Genomic DNA, 23468 nt, shown 5'->3' with positions numbered 1-23468 from the left:
TATGACTCTCAAAACTCCACCATTTGTTTAGTTTCTCAATACTTTGAAACAAGTTTCATAAATCGATCATCACTTGACCACCATTCATGGACTTTTCAGCACTAACAAATTTCAGAACAAGTTTCATCCACCATCACTAGGTCATTACTCATAGATGTCTCAGCATTAACCATTCTAAAACAAACTTTATCCACTGGTTATTTTCATCATTCAATCATAACTTACAAGTCGTATCGACCAATTCATCCTTGTACTCATCACTTGGTTATACCATTTTTCAAGATTTGCCTCATCTTCATTTTATTGTCCAATCTATCCTCATATTCTCCGTTTGGTCACATCATATATCTTTCCAAATCATCTTCTTTAGGTTTCTACCATTTTTTCATTTTGTTACCACCATCATCTTAGATTTTTCTTTAAAAGAATGCAAGATTTTTTTATACACATTGTCATTCATTCATCATCATTTCAATTCTTGACAAATATAATGCACTCATATATTTTCTTGATTTATTGTAAGGATGTAACAATAAGAGAACATAAGATGAATTATGGTAAAGATAATTAATGAAAATCTATTTTAGTAAAAAAACAAATGGAAAAGAAAATAAATTGGATACATGTCATTAGGATGAATGGTATGTCCAAATGATGAATATTCAGACAATTTTCAACATTAATCTAAGATTCTTTTTCAAAAACTCATTCCATTTACTGTTGAAGTCATTTTGAGCTTGATGAACTTTACCCCAATCTTTGAGGGATCTTCGGATGTCTTTGATCTTCCATCAATGTGAACCATTTGACCTAGATCTTTTTCTTCCCAAATCACCTTTTCAGGTTTTCAATTTGAATCTTTTCTTTTTTCATTTTCTCATTTTTTCTCTATTTTTTTTTCATTTTTTCATCTTTTTTTCATTTTTCTCATTTTTCATCCATTGTTGATATCTTTCCACATATCAAACTTTAGAGTAATGTAACATGATTCCATTGTTTCATTATGAGCATGCCTTCGCCTAACATATGATCATTCAAGTTGAGTATTCACACTTAATCCAAATAGACTTTTCAAGGTTGTAATGTTGGTCAAGGTGAGAGGTCATAAAAGATATGGATATAATAAGCTCAAAACATGTATTATAAAGTTCAAGACCAAAAGATCATTTGATGCAACATGACATTTTGCCCCCACATCATTTTATTACTTTTTATTTTCTCACACAAAAGATTCTCATTATTTTACCCCAAATCATGTGTGACATTTATTTTTTCTTTTGCTTTCTTTCTCTTTCCATCTTTGAGACCTTTTGTGATTTTTTTTTCAAAAATTACCCCATAGTATAGAAGGGGATCCTTGGTTAGAGTTCTTTAGAAAAAAAATCATAATAGGCTCAAAAGGGTAGCAATGAATGATTTTTAGAATGATAAAAGAAAGATAACCATTTTTCATTTCAATCGTGAATACTTTTCTTGAACATCATATATTGAACAAAGCTCATGAACTTGTATAAAAGATTGCACATCTTCAAGACATATCTATTTCACCTCTGGTAACAGCTTACTTTTTTGCTCAAATCATCTTCTCACATTAACGTGGATGAATTCTCAAAATTAAATCTCAGAATTATTGTTATCATTATCTAAATATTCATCATCTGAAATTTAAGAATAGGAATGTGAATTTATGAAAGGTAACAGAGCATGGAGTAATGGTCTAGTGCAAGAGAAAATATAATGAAATGCATTAACTTGCCTTTGTTAAAATGATAACAAGTGAAGTCATATTGCAAAAAAGAAATCTAACATTACTCCAAAAAAAATCTTAAAATGACAAAAAAAAAACTCCAACCAGCTTTATCTCTATTCTTCAAAATTGTCCCCCTATGCTATCAAGTGAAGAATCTCTATTGACATCTTGTCCCTCAATTCATTGTGACTCTCTGGACCCTTTCTCACCAATGTATTATGGATCATCACTCAGAGCACTAACATCAGGTGTTGTTGCTTTTATTTGATCAAAACTTACCATTTCATCGTTGATCAATCGTTGCACCTTATGCTTTAAAGTAGTGTAATTTTTAGTAGAATGACTAATAATTTTATAATGATAGTCACAGTGGGCTGTAGGATCATACCATTTAGGATAGGGTGACTTAAGTGGCTCCACATGGCTGGGGGCAATCAAATGACTATTATAGAGTTCTCGATATAACTCCGTATAAGTCATGGAGATTGAATCAAATACAAGTCTTTCTTGCGTAATCTGTTATTCTCGTGAACTACTTGCTGGGTTAGTAGGGCAAATTTAGGTCATTGCAGCAACTTGAATGTTAAGATTATATGTAAAATCTTGAGAGCTAAAAATTGATCGGTATGTGGATGAATAAGGTGGTTGTGAAACTAGCTGGTATGGTAGGATGAGGCATTATTCACAGTAAGATAGTATGAAAAGTAACCTTGGGGTGGATAGGGTTGATAATCCCTAAATTGTTGTCTATCAAAGCTCACAGCTTGAGCTTCAGTTTCTTTTTTTTTATGCTTTCTTGGTTTCTCCTCCTTTCAACTTGTCATTTTTTATGGCACTTTCAATAATTTCTTCAGATATCACTATGTCGACGAAATTCTTTGTTGCATTCCCTATCATTTTTTTCATAATAAGAAGATTTTAAAGTGCTGACAAATAACACTTTCTCAGTCAGAAAAGGCTATACTTGAGAAGTAATATCCCTCCACCTCTGGGCATACTTTTTAAAAATCTCATTGACTTTTTTCTTCAGGTTTTGTAAAGACAAACGATCAGGAATCAAATTCATGATATGTGGATATTGATTGATAAAATCATGACCCATGTCACTCCAAGAACGGATGTGATTTTTGTCTAACTGGATATACCATCTAACAGTTGAATCAGTAAAACTATCTTGAAAAACATGCATTAGTAGCTTTTCGTCATGAGCATGAGCTATCTTTCGGTAATACATGGTAATATGAGTTTTTGGACACTTTGTGCCATCATATCTTTCAAATTCTGGTACTTTGAACTTATGAGAAATGACCACATTAGGGACTAAGCAAAGCCTAACAACATCGACTGAACCATAAAAATCAATCCCTCCACAGCCCGTAGCCTTTGTTCTAACATACTAATTTTGGAATCTTCTTGCGCTTCCACTTTTATCTTTTTCTTGTCTTTTCCCTTCAGTTCATCCAGATCAGGAATTTGAATTGGTTTAACTACCTTTTTAGTAAAGACAGGATTCACATAGCTATGGTAATACCCTAGATTAGAAACTAATGACATTCCAAGATATGTAGGATATATGTAGTGTTGTGATGAAACCTCTTGTATAGACTGAGCTTGAGGTAGACCAAAACTAGATGGATATAAAGGATCAGTCACTTCTTACGATACAAGACCTTGTTGGCTTGTGTTCTTTTCTACTCTTTTCCCCTTATTTAATTCGTTGAGAGCATCCAAAATTTTACTTAACTCATTCTCAATCTTTGCCTGAGCTTTTTCTAATTTTTCAAATCTGTGAGTTTTTCTACTCCATTTGTTTGGCTCTGACTCTTGTGTTATATCGATGGGTGAGATTGCTTGGTGGGGCTATCCTTGAACCTTTAGCACCACAATTATGATTAAAAATGCTATGCTATGTTTCATGTATGATACGTTGATGAATGAAATGTACATTTTCATGGATGAAATCTAATATGAAATAGATGCAAATGATAATGTTAAAACATGATCATGCGGATGCACAAAATCAGACGAACGCTATTTTCTATCAAGTGGCCTATAATCCTATAATCATAGTTGTAATGAGCATTAACATCATACCATTTCTAGTAATGAGGTTTCATCAACTCTTACATAAGGATAGAGGTTAATAGATTATTTTTCACCAATTTTGAGAATAGACTTGTGTATGTCATAGGGATAAGGTCAAAAGAGGCTTTCTTTTTATTGTTTTGTGGTTTCTTTGAATTATTTATTTGGTTATTGGCCCTTGAAATTGGTTTTACAACAAGTATAATGGTAGGGTTAGACATATAAGTGGGTGTCTAGTGTTGAAATGTTAGTTGAAAAATGGATGTTAGTGCTGGATGATATAGATAATAGGTTGATGTTACATGGCCTTGGTACATTGGTGATGATCATATAGATCGAGGCTTCTAAATTGATACCCCTTATAGCTCACATCATGAGCTTTATTTTCTTTTTTGGGTGTTTCATTTTTCTTTACACTGGTAGTCTATACTCTATCTAGTTTTCTATTCTTGATGGTATTTTCAATAATCTCCTTATAGATCATCATGTCAACAAATTTTTTAGTGGTGTTCCTTATCATTCTTTCATAATACAAAGCTTTCAAAGTGTTGATAAACAAGACAGTAGTTTTTTCTCCATAAGAGGTGATTGTACTTAAATTACTGTCTCTTTACCTTTATGTGTATTTTTTTTAAGCTCTCTATTACTTTTTTTCATGCTTTTTAACAACAAACAATCTGAGGCTAAATCCATGATTTATCGATATTGAGAAATCAATGCCTTTATAAGCATTTTTTCAAAATGAATATGAGTCATATCCAGCTGAACATACCATTTAGCAACAAAATCCATAAGGTTGTTTGGAACACATGTATCAATAGCTTTTCATCATGGGCATGAACAACCATCTTATGATAGTATAAAATAACATAGGTCACTGGCATTTTATACATCGTATTTTTTAAACTAATAAGCCTTCAACTTATGAGATGACCACATTTGAAACCAAACAAAGCTCAATTACATTCATAGAGTCATAAAAATCCATTCCCTCTATGGCTTAAAGTCTTTTTTCCAATAAACTCATCTTCTATTAGGAGCTCGTGTCTTTCACTATTTTAGATGCTTTTATTCTTATTTTTTTCTCTCTTCTTAAGATCATCCAAATCAGGGATCAAAATTGACTAAAATGATTTCTCTACAAAGACCAAACTAACAAAATTTAGGAATAGTCTTATACCAATTGTGGATGTCATTTCCAAATAAATGTATGGATATCTTTTGAGGAAAAGAATTTTCTCCATAGCCCCTTTAAAGGTTTGGGGTTGATAAGGCTCAAACCTGGGGAAATACATGATGCAAACAAGATAATTTCAAAAGAAAAAATAAAAATGCTTACTCATGAGTCCTAACTTGGTTACATTCTAAAGAATGGTTATTCATAGAGATGCAACAACATTTACAAATATGAAAAAAAATGTGTATGCATTATTGATAATGCACATAAAATGAAACAATATTTACACAACAATAAAACATATTCACACAAAAATGTAATTTATCTACAATACAAGCATGGCACAATTAAAATTTTTGTTTTCTTTCATTTTATTTATAAAAAAAAAAATCTCAAAAGAAAAACCATACTCTTGTTTTTCGTTTTTTTTAAAACAAAATAATAGTAAGAGAATTTCATTTTGAAATAAAATTCAAAATACAATACAAATTTTCCTTTTTTATTTTTTATTTTTCTTTTTTCAAATAAAAACTTTATATAATCACAAAGCAAGTTACGACCACATAAAAGAAATTAAAAACTAAATAAGAAAATACAAACAAGTTCCTTATTATCCTATTATTCATAACATAGCAAAACTCATTCATGTGCCATAATTAGGGACTTTTAAGGTGCTTTATATTTAAGGTTTGAGATATGATAAAGCTAATAGGTTCTTAAATTATTCCTCACTGTTATCTACGTTAGACTAGTAAAATACTCCGATCTTTATCTATGATAGGCTACAAATGAAAATGATTCAATTTGAGTGAGATTATTTCACTAGAGATTAGAATCTCATGAAAGCATAGGTACTCTACTCCCTCTTAGAGAGACAAAATCGAGATATAGAACTCATGTTATGCACGTGCAAGATAAATGTTAGAATATTAAATGCTAAAATTAAAATTAATAAATAAAAAAAATTCAAATATCGAATACCAAAAAACAAAAAAGTTAAAAACTATAAAAAAAAAAAAAATAAAGCTTGGATAACACAAAATCAATTATTCGTTAGACTTTCGATGTTCCGAGTAGAAGCACCAAACTGTTATATCGTAGCAATTTGAGGACTTAATCACTAGTGTAAAAATTATGAGTTGCCACTATTTTTTTTTTTTTTTTTTGTTTAGATACTATTGGCCAAAAACCTATCTTATAATAAACCTTAAAATTAATTAAGATTTTCTAAAAATCTTTTTGTTTATGAATCAAAGTTGGGTTCGAAAATACAATTACATATTGAAAAGGTTATAGAAACCCCATAATGTCCATCTGAAGACAAACTAATTGATTTTATGTTATCCATTCTAGCAAAATTTTTTAAAAATATTTTTCTAAAAAACTAATATTGAAAATTATTCTTAAATTATTTTAATATTTTAGTAAAAATTTAAGAATATTTCTTTATCTCAATAGTATTTAAGATATCTATTGTCATTCTTGAAGAGACTATATCATCGGATTTAAAAATATTGTTGACAATCTTTGGTATATATTGGAAAATTTTTTAAATACTTTAATAATTTAGTAGCATTTAGAAAATAATACATCACCTAGGGATTTACATAAAAGTTATTATTTTAATTTTCCAGTAATTCCATCATTGGAAGATTCAAGACAAAAATTTTTATATTTTTAATTTCAAGAAAATTGATATTTTAACTTTTTCTTAGACATTTTCATAAATTTACTATAACTAAAAATTGATATTTCAACTTTTTTCATAGTATTCTTTTGAAAGTTTATTTTGTTTGTTTCAAATTTTATATTTCTAAAATTTTTCAAAACAAAAATTTCGTTTATCCTATTTCATTTTTATTTTCAAAGGATTTAGGAAATTTTAATATTTTAACTTTTTTAATATTTTCAAAATTTTATTTTGTGGAAAATTTTTTTAAATATTTTTAATTTTTTCCTTGGTTTTTTTTTTAAAAAAACAAGATTGTTTTATTTTTATTTCTTATTTTATTATCTTTAATTTTTAAAAAATTAGAAAAAAATTAATATTTCTAACTTTTCCTAAATATTTTTCGTATTTATTTTAAATAAATTTTAAACTAAAACATTTTACTTTCTATACATATTTTTTAAATATTTATAAACCTACACCAAAATTCACCCAAAAATGCAATAAACAATCATAAAATCAAAATACAAACATAAAAAAATACAAAAAAGTAAAAAATGAACAAAAATAAAAAATACCCCTAATCAATGGTTCAATCTAAAGTCAATGGTTTGATTTGACTAAGATCGATTCAGACAAGTTTAACTAGGTTCGGCTCAAAAGAGGTCTTAGAAATTAGGTCAGGCATGTAGATCTCTGGTTGGATCTACACTCAGATCTTGAATTTTGTTTTTTGGGCAACACTATAAAAATCCAAAATTTTTACCTTCATTTTTTGCCTCCTTCCTTTTTTCTACATTCCCTCTCTGTGTAAATTTCTTCACTTCTCAAACCTCCGTAGTCAGCCACCTTATTTTCAGAATTCGACAATTGACTACTTTTTTTTTTGTTTGGGTAGGTCTCAAAGAATGGTTTTTTTTTTGTTCTTGGATGAGGTAGAGAAATTGTGCTTGGTTAATCAGTTAGGTTAGGATGTTGATTTTTTATAAAAGAATGGGGTTTGGCTTTCAATAGTTTGGGTGCTAGGTGAAAATGGAAGCCGAACAGGTTTTGATGGAAAAGCTTTGCGGATGTTGGTGGTGGGATGTAACAGATGTGGTAGGCTTAGGAGTTATGGTGGTAGTAGGCTGCCTTTTCGTTGAAAGCTTGTTAAGGTGGTGGCCCTAAAGATTTTGTCAAAGAAGGCTATGGTAGTTCTCGTTAAAAATTCGCCTTTCAATTTTTATTTTGAAAGCTAGATTTAAAATATTGAATATGAATTCAGATCCCAAAAAATCTAAGATTGAAGGATGGTTTTTCGAAGTCACTGAAAATCTTGCTACAAAATTTGTCAAAGTTTGGTATTGACTGGTGGCTGGCAACCTAATTTCAATTGCCTAACCCTCTACTCGTCGCCGCCTCCGCTGTTGCCGTCGCCGTTGTCGTCGTTACATAAAAACAATCAAAGCAACCTAACTTCTAATGGGTATTAATAAACCTAAGATTTCATATTTCATTATTCTTTACTCGAATGACTTAAGCTCTAAATTGAACTTAAACTGGGTTAGAATATTCAAACAATTTATCCAAACAAAATTAGGTATCTACAATATGCATTTCCTTTAATGTTGTATTCCATGAAATTAAGCCATAAACTTTCATTGTAATTAGAATATTGATATATATTATGAAATGTGAAATATTTGCCTAAATTTATTTAGATAAGCTAAATGGCAAATACTCATAGTAATCCTATTTTAGTAATTTTGACAGTTGGATAATATTCTTCTAATTTTAAATTTAAATGGTGTAATAACAATAATAGAAGTTCATAGTAATTTAATTTCATACAATAAAAATATTGAATGCTTTTTTTTTTATTTTCTTTATAAAATTCAAGGACTTATTTGAGAATTATCTCAATATATTTTAATATAGATAACATAAATAATAAAATAATTTATTATGTTATATTTCACAAATATTAGTGATCAAATTATTATAAATTCACATTGACAATAAAATCAAAATATTAATAAATTTTTTAAGCATTATTGATCAAGTTATAAAATTTTCAAAGTTGAGTGATTAGAAAAGAAATTCTTTGAAAGGTTAAGTGACCAAAAGTTTGATTTATCTTTATGTTTAATTTCAAGTTTTTATTTTTTTTTCTAAGATTTATAATTCCATATGGCATGTCAAATTATGTGGTAATATTAGATTACATGGCAAACTCATATGATGTCTCACGGATATTATGACATTGCCATGTTAGCTTGCCTTAGAGATTAACAGTTGGATGACCAAAAAAGACAATATCATAAATGTTAGTGATCGAATCATAAGCTTTTTATACTTGAGTTACCAAAATAAAATTTGCCTAAAGTTAAGTGACTAAACATGTGATTTACCCTAATAAGAAAGAAACATAAAGACCCAATGTCCATGAGTATGAGAAGAAACATGTATGTTTTAATTTATAGTATTGCTAAAGTTTATTTTAATGTATCACACATGTATGTTTTAATTTATAGTATTGCTAATGTTTATTTTAAGGTATCACACATGTTTTAATCATATAGTGAAAAAAAAAAAAGAATAAATAGTGAGGGAAAAACATAAAGAGCTTATTGAAACATACAGTTGTTCTAATTTGGACAAGTTACCCAATGTGGATGGTAAAGGGCCAGAGAAGTTGTTCTCAGCAAATGACCTAAAAAGGAAACATAAAGACATGAATAATTTTATTTCTTAAACTTGTTTAATGCATAGGATATGATTATTTCTTTCACTATTTTTGCTTTCCATGAGTATCAAAAACAGTATCAGTTCACTGAAATTCTTTTTTCTTTCATTCTCGTTGTTTTTAAATGATTGAAGAGAAATTAAAATCTATTCAGAGAAAAATTAATTTCCTTCTTATAAACAGGGTCGGAAGCCTTAAAATGAGGACTACTTAGTACTCACAGCGCTCTCAATTCAGTAAGCTTTCCAAGTTCCTTAGGAAGTTCCCCTGAGAATGCATTGGCATTCAGAAATCTGAAAATGTTTCCAATTTAAAAAGTTACGATAATATATGAAACTATTCTTAATTAATATTTGCACTAAAGTATGAAATATGCAACTCAATGGGCTTACAAGTACTGCAAGCTAGTTAGGTTACTTATTTTTGGTGGAATAGAACCTGTCAAGTGGTTTAGCCCCAAATTCCTGTATTAAAAATAAAAAACATTGGTTAATGTAATATTTAAGGGAAAAAAGTTTGTAATTAATGTGTTGTAACCCCTTGAATTTGATAAAAATATTGCGTTAAATGGAAAAACTTTCCCTGAAATAGTATTTTAACTATCCTTAACCGGTGCCTATACATTAAATCTTACAAGATAACGAGGAAAGTCAAGCTCCAAATCTCTTCTGGGAAGTTACCGACGACATTCCTTGCATACACTTTCCTGTAGTAAAAATTCAAAGTAAATCTATAGCTCAAACAGATATATTCTTATTATTGTCATTTGTTAGAATTTACATGTAAAAGGTACACCATTTCTTAATTTAAGGTCTCTTAATTATCCCTTTTGCAGCATGGTTGCAAAGCACATCCTTAATGTTGGAATCTTTAGAACTCACTTTTTCGTTATTCTTAACCTGTCTTGCTTATTTATCATTCTTGAATTTCAACTTCTTTTTTACACTTGAATTCTCCCATAAAAGAATCATTAATCGATTCCCCCATACATGCTTTGCGTCTTTTGTGTAAAAATGATTGCGCTCTAAATCGGGTTAAGAACGAAAATTATAAATGTTTTGCATTTGAAATATTGTGATTAGATAAAAGATTCTATGAAACTGTGTGTTAATTGGGCGGGTGGGGCTGGGTTTGAGCCAGACCACTTTAGTTTGAGTTATTTTGGGTTTTAAAAAATCAGATCAATTTTGAGTTGGATCATTTGGTTTCAAGTTATTTTAGGTTTGAGTATTTTGGATTTCACATTCAAGTTATTTGAATTCAAATAATTTTGGGTTTAATTTATTAATTTTTAAAATAAAATTAGATTAAATTTAAATAAATTATTTGATCCAGTTCAACTTAAATTTTATTATAATTTTATGAAAAGATGAAAGCAAAAAAAAATAATAGTTTAAAAAATAAATATAAATATTATAATATGTATGCTTTAAGTTGAAGTTAATTTTTATATAAATAAAAAATATATGATTTTATTAGACTTGACAAATTTAAACATAATACAATAACATGATTCCCAAATGATACAAAGAAATTTGTATGGATTTTAAAAAAATGTATTTCATATTTACCCATGTTGACACAAATTTTGACTCACGTAAAATACCAAAAATCAGTTTAATTAATCGTGTCATATGAGTACATGTATTAGATACATAAAATATGTTTGTCAATTTATAATTTTTAATAATTTTTATATTTATTTTAATTTAATATAAATATTTAAAGAGTATTTTAAAATTTTAATTGTAACACACAATTGCATATTTAATACAATCACATAAAAATTACTTTAAATATTTATTTATGTTACACATTTAATATGCAATTATTTTTATATTAATAATATAACTACAATATAAATAACCATTCCAATATAATTGCAACTCATTATTTAGTGGCTTATTATTTTCGATTTTAGTATAATTGTAGCTAATTATATAATTTATTCTAACTTACATAATTAAAAATTAATAATATAAAACATAACATATATACACAAATCAATAACTTGTTTTATATGTTTTATTTTAAATCACATGATAGTTGATAGTATGTAAAATTATACGAAATTGTATAATTTATTATAAATGATACATTGATATGTGGGTATAGACATGACAATTAAAATAATTATAATTTTATTTTAAATCATCTAATAAATTATACAAAATTTTATAACTAACATATATATATAATTTATACTAATTTGATGTAAAAAATATATATTAATTTGATACTTTTAATAATTTTAATGAGTTATCATTTGTGTTAGATTTATTATTTTTATTTGTGTTATATTTATTATTTTTATTAAATTAATGTTTTTAAAAAATTATACCTCGGATTATTTCAAATTAATTTTTAAGTCATTTCGATTTTGGATTATTTTGAATTTTGACTATTTCAATTTCAAATACTTTTTACTTTGGGTTAAGATCAATTTGAGTTTGAATTATTTTCAATGTCAAGCTGGGTGGATTTGAGTTGTTGACTTTTATGATCAAATCAAACATGTTCAAGTTAATTAGGCTGATTTTTCGAGTTCGGAACAAAATGAACAAATCTATATGAAATTGTTAAAACTACATCAACTTATACATCATTCCATTCATTTAATGCCATTTCATTCTTTTTCCCTGCATCATTCTGTACATCACTAAGTTTTCCAAAAACTTTTAGTCCTGCAACTTATTTATTTTGTTTTGTTAAAACAAGCACAGCACTAACTACTCTCATCTCTTATTTGTTTTTAGTTATGAAAGTTCCAACAGAAACTTCTCCATCCATAAACCTCAACACATTATTTTTATCGAAAGTTAGATTTTGATATGATGGAGCACCGATCATCACCCCTTCAACTGCAGTTTTATTTTTTATTTTTTTAAGTTTGTTTAGTTGAAACACTTACCACTGACTATCTCAGATTTGTTTCCACCCATCAACGAGAAGCTTTTACTTTTCACTTGTCATTTTAGTAAAAAGACAATGTATCAATTCCGTTAGTTCTGTGAGGCAAAAAACAAATTTGTGTTAGAACTTCAATTTATTTGAGAATCTAATAGATTTTAAAAGAGGAATTTTTCGAAACTTTTAGCTAAGATGATTGAGTCTGAAGATAAAAGATTATCATCAAAATATAGTAGATAAAGCGCTAGTGTTGGAGTTAAGGTAAGAAGTTTTGGAGGAAATTTCGATATATAAGTGATGAGTCAAATTTATAAATATTTAATTTTATCTGAATTGATTCTAATCCGTTCAATTTTTAAATTTGATCTCATCATTTTGATTTGGATTAAATTTGATTGGGTTAATCTTGGACAATTACTTTTGGATCTTTTTACATGGGTTAAAGCCCAATCCAATTTCATTTGGGTTAAGGCTCAATTCAAGTTGAATTATGGGAGCTTGAAGGCCCAATGAAAATTCAAAGCTAATAATGAGGCCCATGTCCATTTTGTCAAATTTTAAATTTATTTAAAAAATATATACAATTTTTTTTGTGATTGTTAGTGACCTTCCTCTCATTAAAAAAAATATTCAGTAAAATATGATTTTGAAAACTTTACCTAGATATTGGAAAGGATTCAACATATGATTTTTACCAAAAAATATTATTTTTATTTGAGAGAAATATTATAAGATTCTTTTAACTAAATGGTCAATTTTCTTAAATTCCACTAGATATTGGGGAATTGAGGGTATTTTTCAACATTAAAGATTTTTATTTATTTCTAAACATTTTGTTAGAGAAATAATGATAAAAATTAGAAAAAAAAAAAAGATTTGACAAGAATGGAATAAATTGATCATGGGTGTTATTTGATTTTCATTTGTATAATCTATTTTATATTATATCATATGTATGGTATTAGGTGATAATAAAATTGAAATAAATTTTTTTTAAAAAATTAATTTTAGAAACCAATAAATTAATATTTTTAAGTAAAAATAATTTTTGAGATTCCTACTTAAATATTAGAGGGATTCTCAATAATTATTTTTTATAAAAGAATATTACACCACATTTTAAAAATTATTATGAGAATCTTAAATAAAAAAATATTTTTTAAAATTCTACCTAAATATCAAGGAATTTAGAAAATGTTTCGAAACTAAAAATTTTCATTTTATTCTTAAATAAAAGGTTTTAAAAAGATTTTTGTAAAAATTTAAAAAATTAAGGAAATTTTTTAAATATTAGAGTTAAGATCATTTTTATCAAAGCAAAAAAATAATATATGATCAGTTAGTATTATTTTTAAAATGGGCATTGTGAAAATGATAATTCTTTCTTACGTGTAATTATACTCCTAAATCTAACTTTATTTTTTGTATACTAAAAATTATTTTTTTAATAAGTTTGAAGTAACTTTAAGATTTTATTAAAAAAATAAATTTTTTAAATGATCAATCACACTTAATCAAAAATATTGATAACACTCTTTCAATTTTGATTTGATATGCAAAACTATTATTACAAAATTAGACGAAAAAAATGATAAAATAGCATTAAATGAATGGAGTGAAATATAAGCTGATGTAACGCAACAGTTTTATAAAAAAATTTTCTCATTGCGAGCATTTGAAAATGAAATTGGTATTGAAAATTATTTTTATGTTCTGGGGACGCTGTAAAGTGGACTCGCATCTCAAAGGATTAAACTGATGGCTTAGACACTGGATCTAGCTAGACCATTAAGTTACGGATTGTTATTGTGGATTGTAGATTGTGAATTATGAATTGTGAACATAAAGTAATGTTTATTGTGAAATGCGTATAAATTGTAATATTTGGATTGTGGTTTATTAAATTGAAACTTGTGATTCAATGTATTTTTTAATGTGCTTGATCCCGTTAATTAGTTTCTTTAGTTTTTGAGCTCAATATGTTGGGTTTGTTCTTATCTAGTATTTTACTTAATCTTTTATTAACAATTAAATCCTATATGATATAAGTGAATATTATTATAACACTTTATTAATTAGTAAATTTAAAAATTTGAAAGCCCTTCAAAACAAATATTGATAAAATGTGTTTATTTGGATAAAAGAAATTGTATTAGAATTTCATTTTCGACATTCTCTTTAGTAAATTCATTCTCTTTAGTAAATTCCCTTATGGAAAGAAAAATATTTCTTACAGTTTCCTATGAACCAAACACCTTTATATATATATATATATATATATATAGGACTTCCACAAAAGAGAATTTTTTTAATATTTCTGACTAAGGCTCATTTTTAAACTCCACCATTGATAAAAATGGATCACTAAAACTCAAATAATGACAACTTTTATGGAACCAGAGTCATATTATAACCTTGATCACGTAGATAAGGTTAATAGACCTAAAAAGCCATTTATTAAAAAAAAGAAATGAGAAAGAGAGACATACAATTGGTTGATGTGGCAAGTGGAGCTACTATTGTAAGAACAGTCACATTTTATCCCTGTATTCAAGGTGTCAATAGAGGTAGTAGAATCAATGGCAGCTCCACTGCATGGCTCTCCGCTTATATTCCATAATTTGTTTTCAAAAGTAATCCCCCATTTAAGGAAAAGTGAATTCAAAGCTCGAACTGCAGTCAATTGAAAGGTGTCAATTAAAATTAGCAAAAAGAAGGCAGAACTTACAAATCCTGATCTCCGGGAAACTTGGGTTTTTTTTTTTTTTTTAAGTGAAACAAACAGCTTTATTCATAGTACAGAGAGTAACATTTATAGCCAAGCTACAAAATCACAGGATCTATGAACCCCCAACCAAGAGAGTTACACTTATAGCCAAGCTACAAACTTGGGTTACTTTGTAGGGGATTATTTCTTTTGGATTGGGATTTCCCGTTTTTTTTTTTTGGACTCTAGCCTCCATTGTATTGAGATTTCTCATCTCTTGGAAACTTGGGTTTATAAAATCTTTCATTTTACCTTTCAAAAGAACAGTTATTATTCCTACATGTATAAAGTTGAACATATATTCCCTTATCAGATTTCCAACCAAAATGGTATTGCTCATTCAAAACATACACACACATACTTATATATATATATATATATATATCTAGAGAGAGAGAGAGAGAGAGAGAGAGAGAGAGAGGAGTGCACCTTCATCAGGATCTGTAGTTGCTGGAGTTCCTTTCTGAGTTTGAACGGTCGCAACAAGCAAAGTACATATCCAAACAACATATAGAAGAAAACATTGCTTTCTCGGGTATACTCTCATTTTTTTTCTCTATTAAACTTGCATGGATTTACATTTGGATACCTTGCCAAAGAAGTGATATATAGATTCATAAGAGTACCAAGAGCTCTTCAATGGCCTTGAGACTCGAATCTCTTTATTTATATGGGTGAGTTAAATGGTGTGTTTGCTACAACGAAAAAGTAAAAGAATAGATAGGGGAGAATGAAAAAATAAAAAGAAAATGATTTTTGTGTATTTTTGGTAAGAAAGAAAAATAAAAAAAAATAAAATTGAAAAGATTACCATTTTTCATTCTTATTCACAAAAACAAACTTTTTTTTTTCCTCCACACAAGTCACGTCATGTGGACCAACATTTTCTAAAAGTATTTTTTGGGCCAAAACATTTTCTAAGTCGGCATTTAATGCTTTGTACTAGTTTCGTTGAAATGAAATGGAAAACGATACACGTCGTCCTTGAGAAAGTTCTCAGGTCATGTTTCTCGGAAGTATACATAAGAAAACGATTAAATGAGAAGAATGAGCATGTAAACAAAATCTTTGTGCTCTTTGTAAAAAATAAATAAATAATTTTATTTGTCTATCTCAAGCGATAAACGGAGTTTAATTTGAATAAATATTAATGCTTAGAATGATTTTTAAATTATAATAAAATATTTAATATAATATATAAAATTTTAAAATTTTTAATATAATATTTAAATTATAAAATTATTAATTAATATAATATTTATATCTAACATAATTAACTCCAAATTATAATACATAATATACAAATGACCTTTTAAATAAAATATTTGTTAAAAAAAGTTAATAGCACTCGTAATCATTAAATTTTAATGTAAATTCAATTTTGATATTTTAATTTTAAGAAGTTTTAATCGAATCCCTAATTATCTAAATTTATTTTATTTTAATCATTCCATCTTGGCTCTAAATTGATGGTAAATTAGTAAATACTAATTGACATTATACGATGATGTCAATTAGCATTTCACATGACAAATGAATGATTAAAATAGAATTTTTTCAAAGTTTAAGGATCAAAGATAAAAGTATCTTAAAATTTTATATATTTCTTATTATATTTTATAAAATATTAAATTTAAAATTACATTTTTTATTTTTTGTTGTAATATTTTTTAATAGAAAATATTTTTTAAAAAAATTAAAATTAAGTTAAAATTTCAAATTTTTTTTTTAACAAAAAATAATTTTCTATTTAAAATATTATTTTACTTATAAATCATTATAAAAATATTATTTTCTATCCATAAAATATATTTTAAAATATTAAATATCTTTTATTTTCCTTTTTCAAATATATTTTATTAAAAATAAATAAAGGAAAGCATAAAAATAATTCAAGAAAATTTATTTTTATATTTTTCAAATATATTTTATAAAATATTATAATTTAAAATATTTTTATTTTTTATTATGATATGATTTATCAATAAAATAATATTTTAATAGAAAATAGATTTTTTAAAAATTAAAATTAAGTTGAAAATTTCAAAATAATTTTGTTAAAATTACATATCATTTTAAAAAATTAAGTAAAAATATTTATATCGGTTTAATAAATTAAATAAAAACTCTATATCATATTAAAATATTATGTAGAAATTTTTAGGTCATTTTCAAAAATAGATTTTAATAATCTATTCAAAAATATAAACAATTTTATATTCATATAAAATAAAATTATAATTTAAAATATTTTTCTTTTTTCTTTTTTATATAACATATTTTATAAAATATATTTAAAAAGAAAAAATAAAAGATATTTAATATTTAAAAAAAAGTTTGGATAGAAAATAATATATTTTGTTATGACTTATGAGTAAAATAATATTTTTAATAAATTTTTTGTTTTTAAAATGTATTAAATTAAAAAAATGAAAATTTTAAATTAATTTTAAGTTTTTACTGTCTATTTTGTATTTAAAACAAAAATCTATCTAATAAGTTATATTATAACAAAAAAAAAATATAATTTTAAATTTAATATTTTTATAAGATGTGAATAAAGTATATAAAATTTTAAGATAATTTCATTTTTTATCTTTAAAATTTGAGAGAATTTTATTTTGATCTTTTATCTGTCAACTAAGATATTAGTTGATGCCATCAGGTGATGTCAATTAATATTTGCTGTTAATTTAAATGATTTTATAGATAAAATGATTAAAATAAGATAACTTTAAGTAATTAAGGATTTGATTAAAGTTTTTAAAAATTTAGATCAAAATTTAGAAATTATAAGTGTTATTAACTTTTAAATAAATAAGATAAGAAACTTTGGATCAAATAAAAAATAATATAATACTTAGTAGTAAATTTTTAAATTATATTATTTTTTTTATATTTTTCCTATTTCTATGTGATGTTCTAAATTATCATAATCCACTCTCCTCTATTTTACCTTTCTATGCCTCTGCCGTTTCCCGGACGACAGGTCAGCACCGCATCCATAAACGGAAAATTAAATAATAAAAAAATTTTCTACCTCTACTCTCTCCCACTAAGCTCTTATTTATTATTTGCAGGGGACCATCCTTTCCTTCTAGCAGGACAGTTTGCCGCAAACACCGAACAGGACCTTCTCTTTCGTGGCCCCCACTCATTTTCTTTTTTATTTCTTTTTTAATTTTAATTTATCTATCATTCTGGCCCCTAAGCTTACTTGGGATCATGTGCACTTTGCATTGATTAAGGCTCCATTTGCAATGCGGACCTTAAGTAACGGTGCAATTATTATAAAAAAATATGTCACTAGCAGAGTTTCGATAATCAAATATTATTATGATGCGTTGACATTTTGTGTCAATCAATCACTGTAGTTGAAGGTTTCATTGCTTCAATCGTAATTTTTTTTTTATTTTATCTCTTTAAGTTTACAAATTTAAACTTTTTGCTATTTTTTATTTTTTCCTCATATTTTGAGTTTTTTATTTAAAAATTATAAAATAATTTAGTTACTTTAATATAAAAATAAAATTTATTATTATATAATTATTTATTTATTTATTTTAATTAATTTATTAATAAAACTATTATTTGATTTTAAAATAATTTAATAATTATTTATTTTAAAATATTAAATAATTTAAAATTTTTCATATAATTTTTAATTAATATACTTAATATTTTTAATGATTTTTTTTATTATTATTTTATATTTAAAAGATAAATTTTAATTTATTATTATAATAATTAATTTTATTTTTATAATTTTATTATCAATTTTAATTTTATCAAAATTAATTTAATCGTCTATTCAATCGTATGTATGCCTATGAGACAAGACAAAAATCCGGAAGGTTCCCACTCCCCCGTCCCTAATCACTCCACGCGCACGGCCCTGATATTCTTCAACCAGGGCGCGTGCGTCAAGTTGTGACCACTTATGGTCCAGAACGCCTTCTGTCGACGCGTGTCTTCCTTGTCGTTGTCCCCGCAAGTGGCGCAGAGAGAAGCGACGTAATTTTTGGTCCCGCCCCGCACTTTTTGAGACGTTTTGCTTTCTTCTTCTTCTTGTTATCTTCAGGGGGGCCGTCACTCACCGCCTGCGGCAGGTAACAGTCACATGAAACCGAACAAAACTGAAAACTCCACTGTAAAACATCCCAACCTTTGCGGCTCTTTTCATTAAGAATCAAGTTGTCATCATTAATGGACGGTTTTTATCTTACCAAGTGCTAATTTTGTCACGCTATATTTGAGTGACGTGGAAAGCACGCTCCCAGATTTAAGCTATACCGTAGCCTGCCTACTATAAAATTACTGCAACAACAACTAGCTACTCTTTCTAGATATGATGCTGTACTTTGTCGTTGTAAGCACTCTCATACGCATGGTACGCTACGCTAATGAGTTCTTCACTTTCACTAAAAAAAAAATGACACTCCTATCACTATTAGTACTTTTCTTAAATTTTAATGGTAACATTTTTCAGTTTTAATTGTGAAACACTACTCGAAATTTGAGTTTAGATTCATACAGTATGTATGAATATGATCAAGTGTATTTGTTTACATTTCTATTTTTTTTCTTTGGTAGAAAAGGATTCTAGTTTTTTGATTCGTTTCAGAATTGATTAGTAGTTAATGTTAGATTTTGCATTCAGTAACCAAATAAAAGTATTTTATTAGTGACAAATTTGGAAATTGTTCATCAATGGTGATCAGGGTTTGAAATTGAATACTATTTTCATTTTCCATGGTTTCCGACTCCTGTTGTGGCTCGATCGAGAAAAAAAAAAAAATTCTGTTCTAGCTAGCTTCCCCGCATCAGCATTACTATTACTAAAAGGTAAAATTTCCCCTTCCCTTCTGTCTTGACCAAATGTTCTTCATCCCTTGGAAGCATTTCCTTTCTTTTGGGAGGAAAAAGACAGTAATCCAGTAACATAAATAACATTGTTTAAAGAAAATTGCAAGGTGACTATGACCGGATTTAGTTTAATTTTTTGATAATATATAAAATTATAAATTTTTAAAATTCGTTTCAAATTCAAATAAAATTTTTATTTGATCTGATCCGAATCAAATTATATTAGTTTGATTCATCTATTTTAAAATTTAATTTTGTTTGATTTTATATATTATTCTAATATAGTTAAATAAATTTAAATATAAATTAGTTATTTTATTTTATAAAAATTTAATATATGTATATATAAACTAATAAAAATATATATTTACAACGTACCGGGCAGATTCAACTAGGAGCCAAGTATTTCTCGATTTACATCATGGTAGGTAGTTGTAGTTATTTTATTAAACTGATTCTGCAAGCATGTACATTACAAATATTTTTTCAACAACTTTTCCTCTCAAAGTTGATAGTATATTTAATATTAATTTGATAGCTCACCCCAGAAATAATAGTAAAATTTAGAATTTAGAATGTTTTTTAAACAAGTAGAAATTTAAGTATGAAATTGTATTAACATTTGTAAGAAAATTGATTGAGAAGTCAAAAGTCTATTGATTATGAAACAGTGAATAATGCTTTATCTTAAAAAAGAATTAGTATCTACATGAAAAAAAAAAAGGTTCGATTGATCATATGACAAAGCAAGAATGATAAGCATATAAAAATATTTTTTAAAATTTATAAATAACCTGTGCTTTTCACCTGGTATTTGAGAATTTGAAATGTTACTCCAACTTCTAGATTTTTGTTTTAAGTAAACAAAAGTTAAGACAATAATTTTGTATTTATTAATTAAGATTGATAATAAAATTTAATATATTTTTATACCATAAACAAAAATATATATTCTGTTATAAAATAAAAATAAATATTTTAAGAAATACATAGAAATTAATTTTTTAAATGCATTTGTTTTATGTAATTTATAAATAATTAATTTTTATATATTTAATTTTCATAATTAATAAAATATAATTATATTAATATTAATACATATATTACAATATACAAAAAATAAAAATTATTTAAATAAATAATTACTTATTATGATTTAATTTAAAATTTCATTTTAAAATTAATTTAACAAAAAATTTATAAATATTTCAAAATTTTCTCGATAAAGTGAGGGCAACAACCTAATGTATGTGTGTATATATACATATATATATATATATATATATATACACCCAAGAATAATTATTGCATATTTTCTACAACGTATATTGAATTTTGAAAAGAAAAAGTAAAATGGTAAAAAGAATTGAGAAACTAAAATGAATAATTTTGAAATAAATATATATTTTGTTAATTTAAAGACGATTTATTAATAATGAAACAAACAGGCTAAAGCCATGCTGCAAGATTTGAACTTCTGTAGACTCTCAGTTTAGCAAGGGAATCAGTAAAAAAAATTGCTTCCCTGAATACATGAACAAACGAAATTTTCGTCACGCTAGCATAAAGATTATACAGCTTACTTATAGCGTCATTATACTTTCAAAGTAACGGTTAGCGAGTCACTTTCGATAATAATTTCCCGGAGGGGATCAATGTTAGCATCAACTATTATGGAAAACGCTTCAAGTACAGCTAACAGTTCCGCTACATTAGGGTCTTGAATTCCTATGTGTTTGGAGAAAAGCAGGATCACTTGTCTTTTGTGATCACGAACAACCCCTTTCTTACCTACAGGGCCTAGTTTGCTAATTGCAGAGCCATTTATATTTACCATCCACACACCTTAAAGAGGTGGCGTCCATTCGTTATGTTTCCTGGCTGGTTTCACATGGCGCCGTATCGTTAGATTTTGGATGTTTGATATCATGTCTAGAGAAGTGCAGATTGTCTCAGGAAAATTAGCTTTTAACCACCATGCAAGCCTAATACATATAAAATTAAACAACTCATCGAACGAAAGGACCTTTTGGTTGAAAATCCTTTCATTGCACACCAACCATACTGACCAGATGACAACATAGAATAAAGTTCCCCTGACTTGCCTGTTGATTCTTTGCACTCCAATGTGATTCCATGATTGAAACAAAAGCCTTAAAGTCCCAATGATAGCCCATAATATGTTCCACTGCCCATAAAACTTGTTTCAAACTTTCCAGGAGAAATGGCAGGAGATGAAGCGATAGTTAACAGTTTTGGTTTCCCCGCTGAAAGGGCATTTGTTCTCCGCATTTCTTTGATAGCCTTTTCTTTGAAGCGCGTCCATGATTGGGATGCAACACTTCAAAGCTTTCCATGCAAAAATTTCAACTTTAGGTGGTGCCACCCCTTGCCATAGAAACTTTTCCAGGGGTTCCACATGGGATATAACTTTCTCCAACTCTTGTCAGAAAGATTAGGATTGAAGACATCATTAGTAGTGTGTGACCAAATGGATCTGTGGAAGCGAAGAAGGACAATGAGACAGTTTAAAGTCTTCAAAAAAGCTTCCTATTACTCTTTCTTCCAATAAAAATGGTTACGCCTTAGCTCAATGTTCCATTTTCTGATCAATCCATCCCATTCTCCAAAATCCTTGATGTACCCATCTTTTTAAACAGCAAGCACATAAATTCTTCCAAAGCTGTTTTTTATTATTTGGCTTTCAATCCATCTATTGTTCCAGAATCGGATCCTGGATCCATCACCTACACAGAAAAACAAACTAGAATTCAAAATGTTAGAGACCTCTTCACCTTGCCGAGTGTTTTGGATACCCTTCCAAATTCGAGAAAGAGAATAAGTCAGGCTAGTGGCAGGCCACAAGTTAGCAAGAGAGAGGTTGTACTTCTCGCATATCACGCTTCTCCACAAAGAGTTCGTCTCCCTTCCAAATCTCCAAAGCCATTTAGATAGTAAGGCCTGGTTGCTGTAATTCAGATTAGCAATCCCCAAACCACCGTACTTTTTGCTTGTACAAATCCAGTCCTAGTCAATCAACCTATCAATTTTCTCTTATCTTCGTTGTCACTTCAAAGGAACTGCCTCTGGATTCTTTCAAGTTCAGAAATTAATCCACGCGAAGCCTTGAACATATACATATACATTGAAGATTAGCAAGAACAGATTTAATTAATGCAACTCTGCCTCCCATATATAGAAGCTTACTTTTCCAGAGACTGAGTCCGTTTCTGAATGAGTCAATGACAGGCCGCCAAGTAAAAAGCAGCCTCGGGTGGGTCCAAGGGAAGACCAAGGTACTTTGTGGGTAAGGAACAGTCCTGCAACTGATATTTTGTAGCACATTCTTCTGCAAGCTGAGATTCAACCTCTGTACCGTAAAAGGCACTTTTATAAAAGTTCACTTTCAAGCCCGAGGCCAGTTGAAAACAACAAAGGATTCTTTTGATCGCTAACAAGTGCTCAAGTTGCGGCTTACAAAATATTATGGTACCATCAGCAAATTGTGGGTGCGAGACT

The 23468-nt window shown here is 27.4% G+C and overlaps 1 protein-coding gene across 4 annotated transcripts in view; it reads right to left on the bottom strand.

Annotated features, from left to right (window-relative positions):
* The window catches only part of LOC111275999 (uncharacterized), a 35591-nt gene extending 19815 nt beyond the window's left edge, over positions 1–15776 (bottom strand). For all 4 annotated transcript variants that reach the window (XM_089754320.1, XM_089754321.1, XM_089754319.1 and 1 more), the window contains exons 1-6: positions 15513–15776; positions 14806–14989; positions 10041–10112; positions 9799–9870; positions 9628–9699; positions 9302–9373 (exon numbers count right to left, since the gene is read on the bottom strand). In XM_089754320.1, coding sequence (XP_089610446.1) covers positions 9302–9373; positions 9628–9699; positions 9799–9870; positions 10041–10112; positions 14806–14989; positions 15513–15630 — 590 coding nt within the window. In that variant the 5' untranslated portion in view covers positions 15631–15776. The remainder of the gene's footprint in view (positions 1–9301; positions 9374–9627; positions 9700–9798; positions 9871–10040; positions 10113–14805; positions 14990–15512) is intronic.
* Positions 15777–23468: the final 7692 nt, after the last annotated feature.

This window comes from Durio zibethinus, chromosome 25, assembly GCF_047325235.1.
Source record: "Durio zibethinus cultivar Kanyao isolate XHJ-2024 chromosome 25, ASM4732523v1, whole genome shotgun sequence".
Taxonomy (NCBI): Eukaryota; Viridiplantae; Streptophyta; class Magnoliopsida; order Malvales; family Malvaceae; genus Durio; species Durio zibethinus.
Note: the sequence above shows the minus strand (reverse complement) of the source record. Positions and strands in the feature narration are given on the sequence as shown.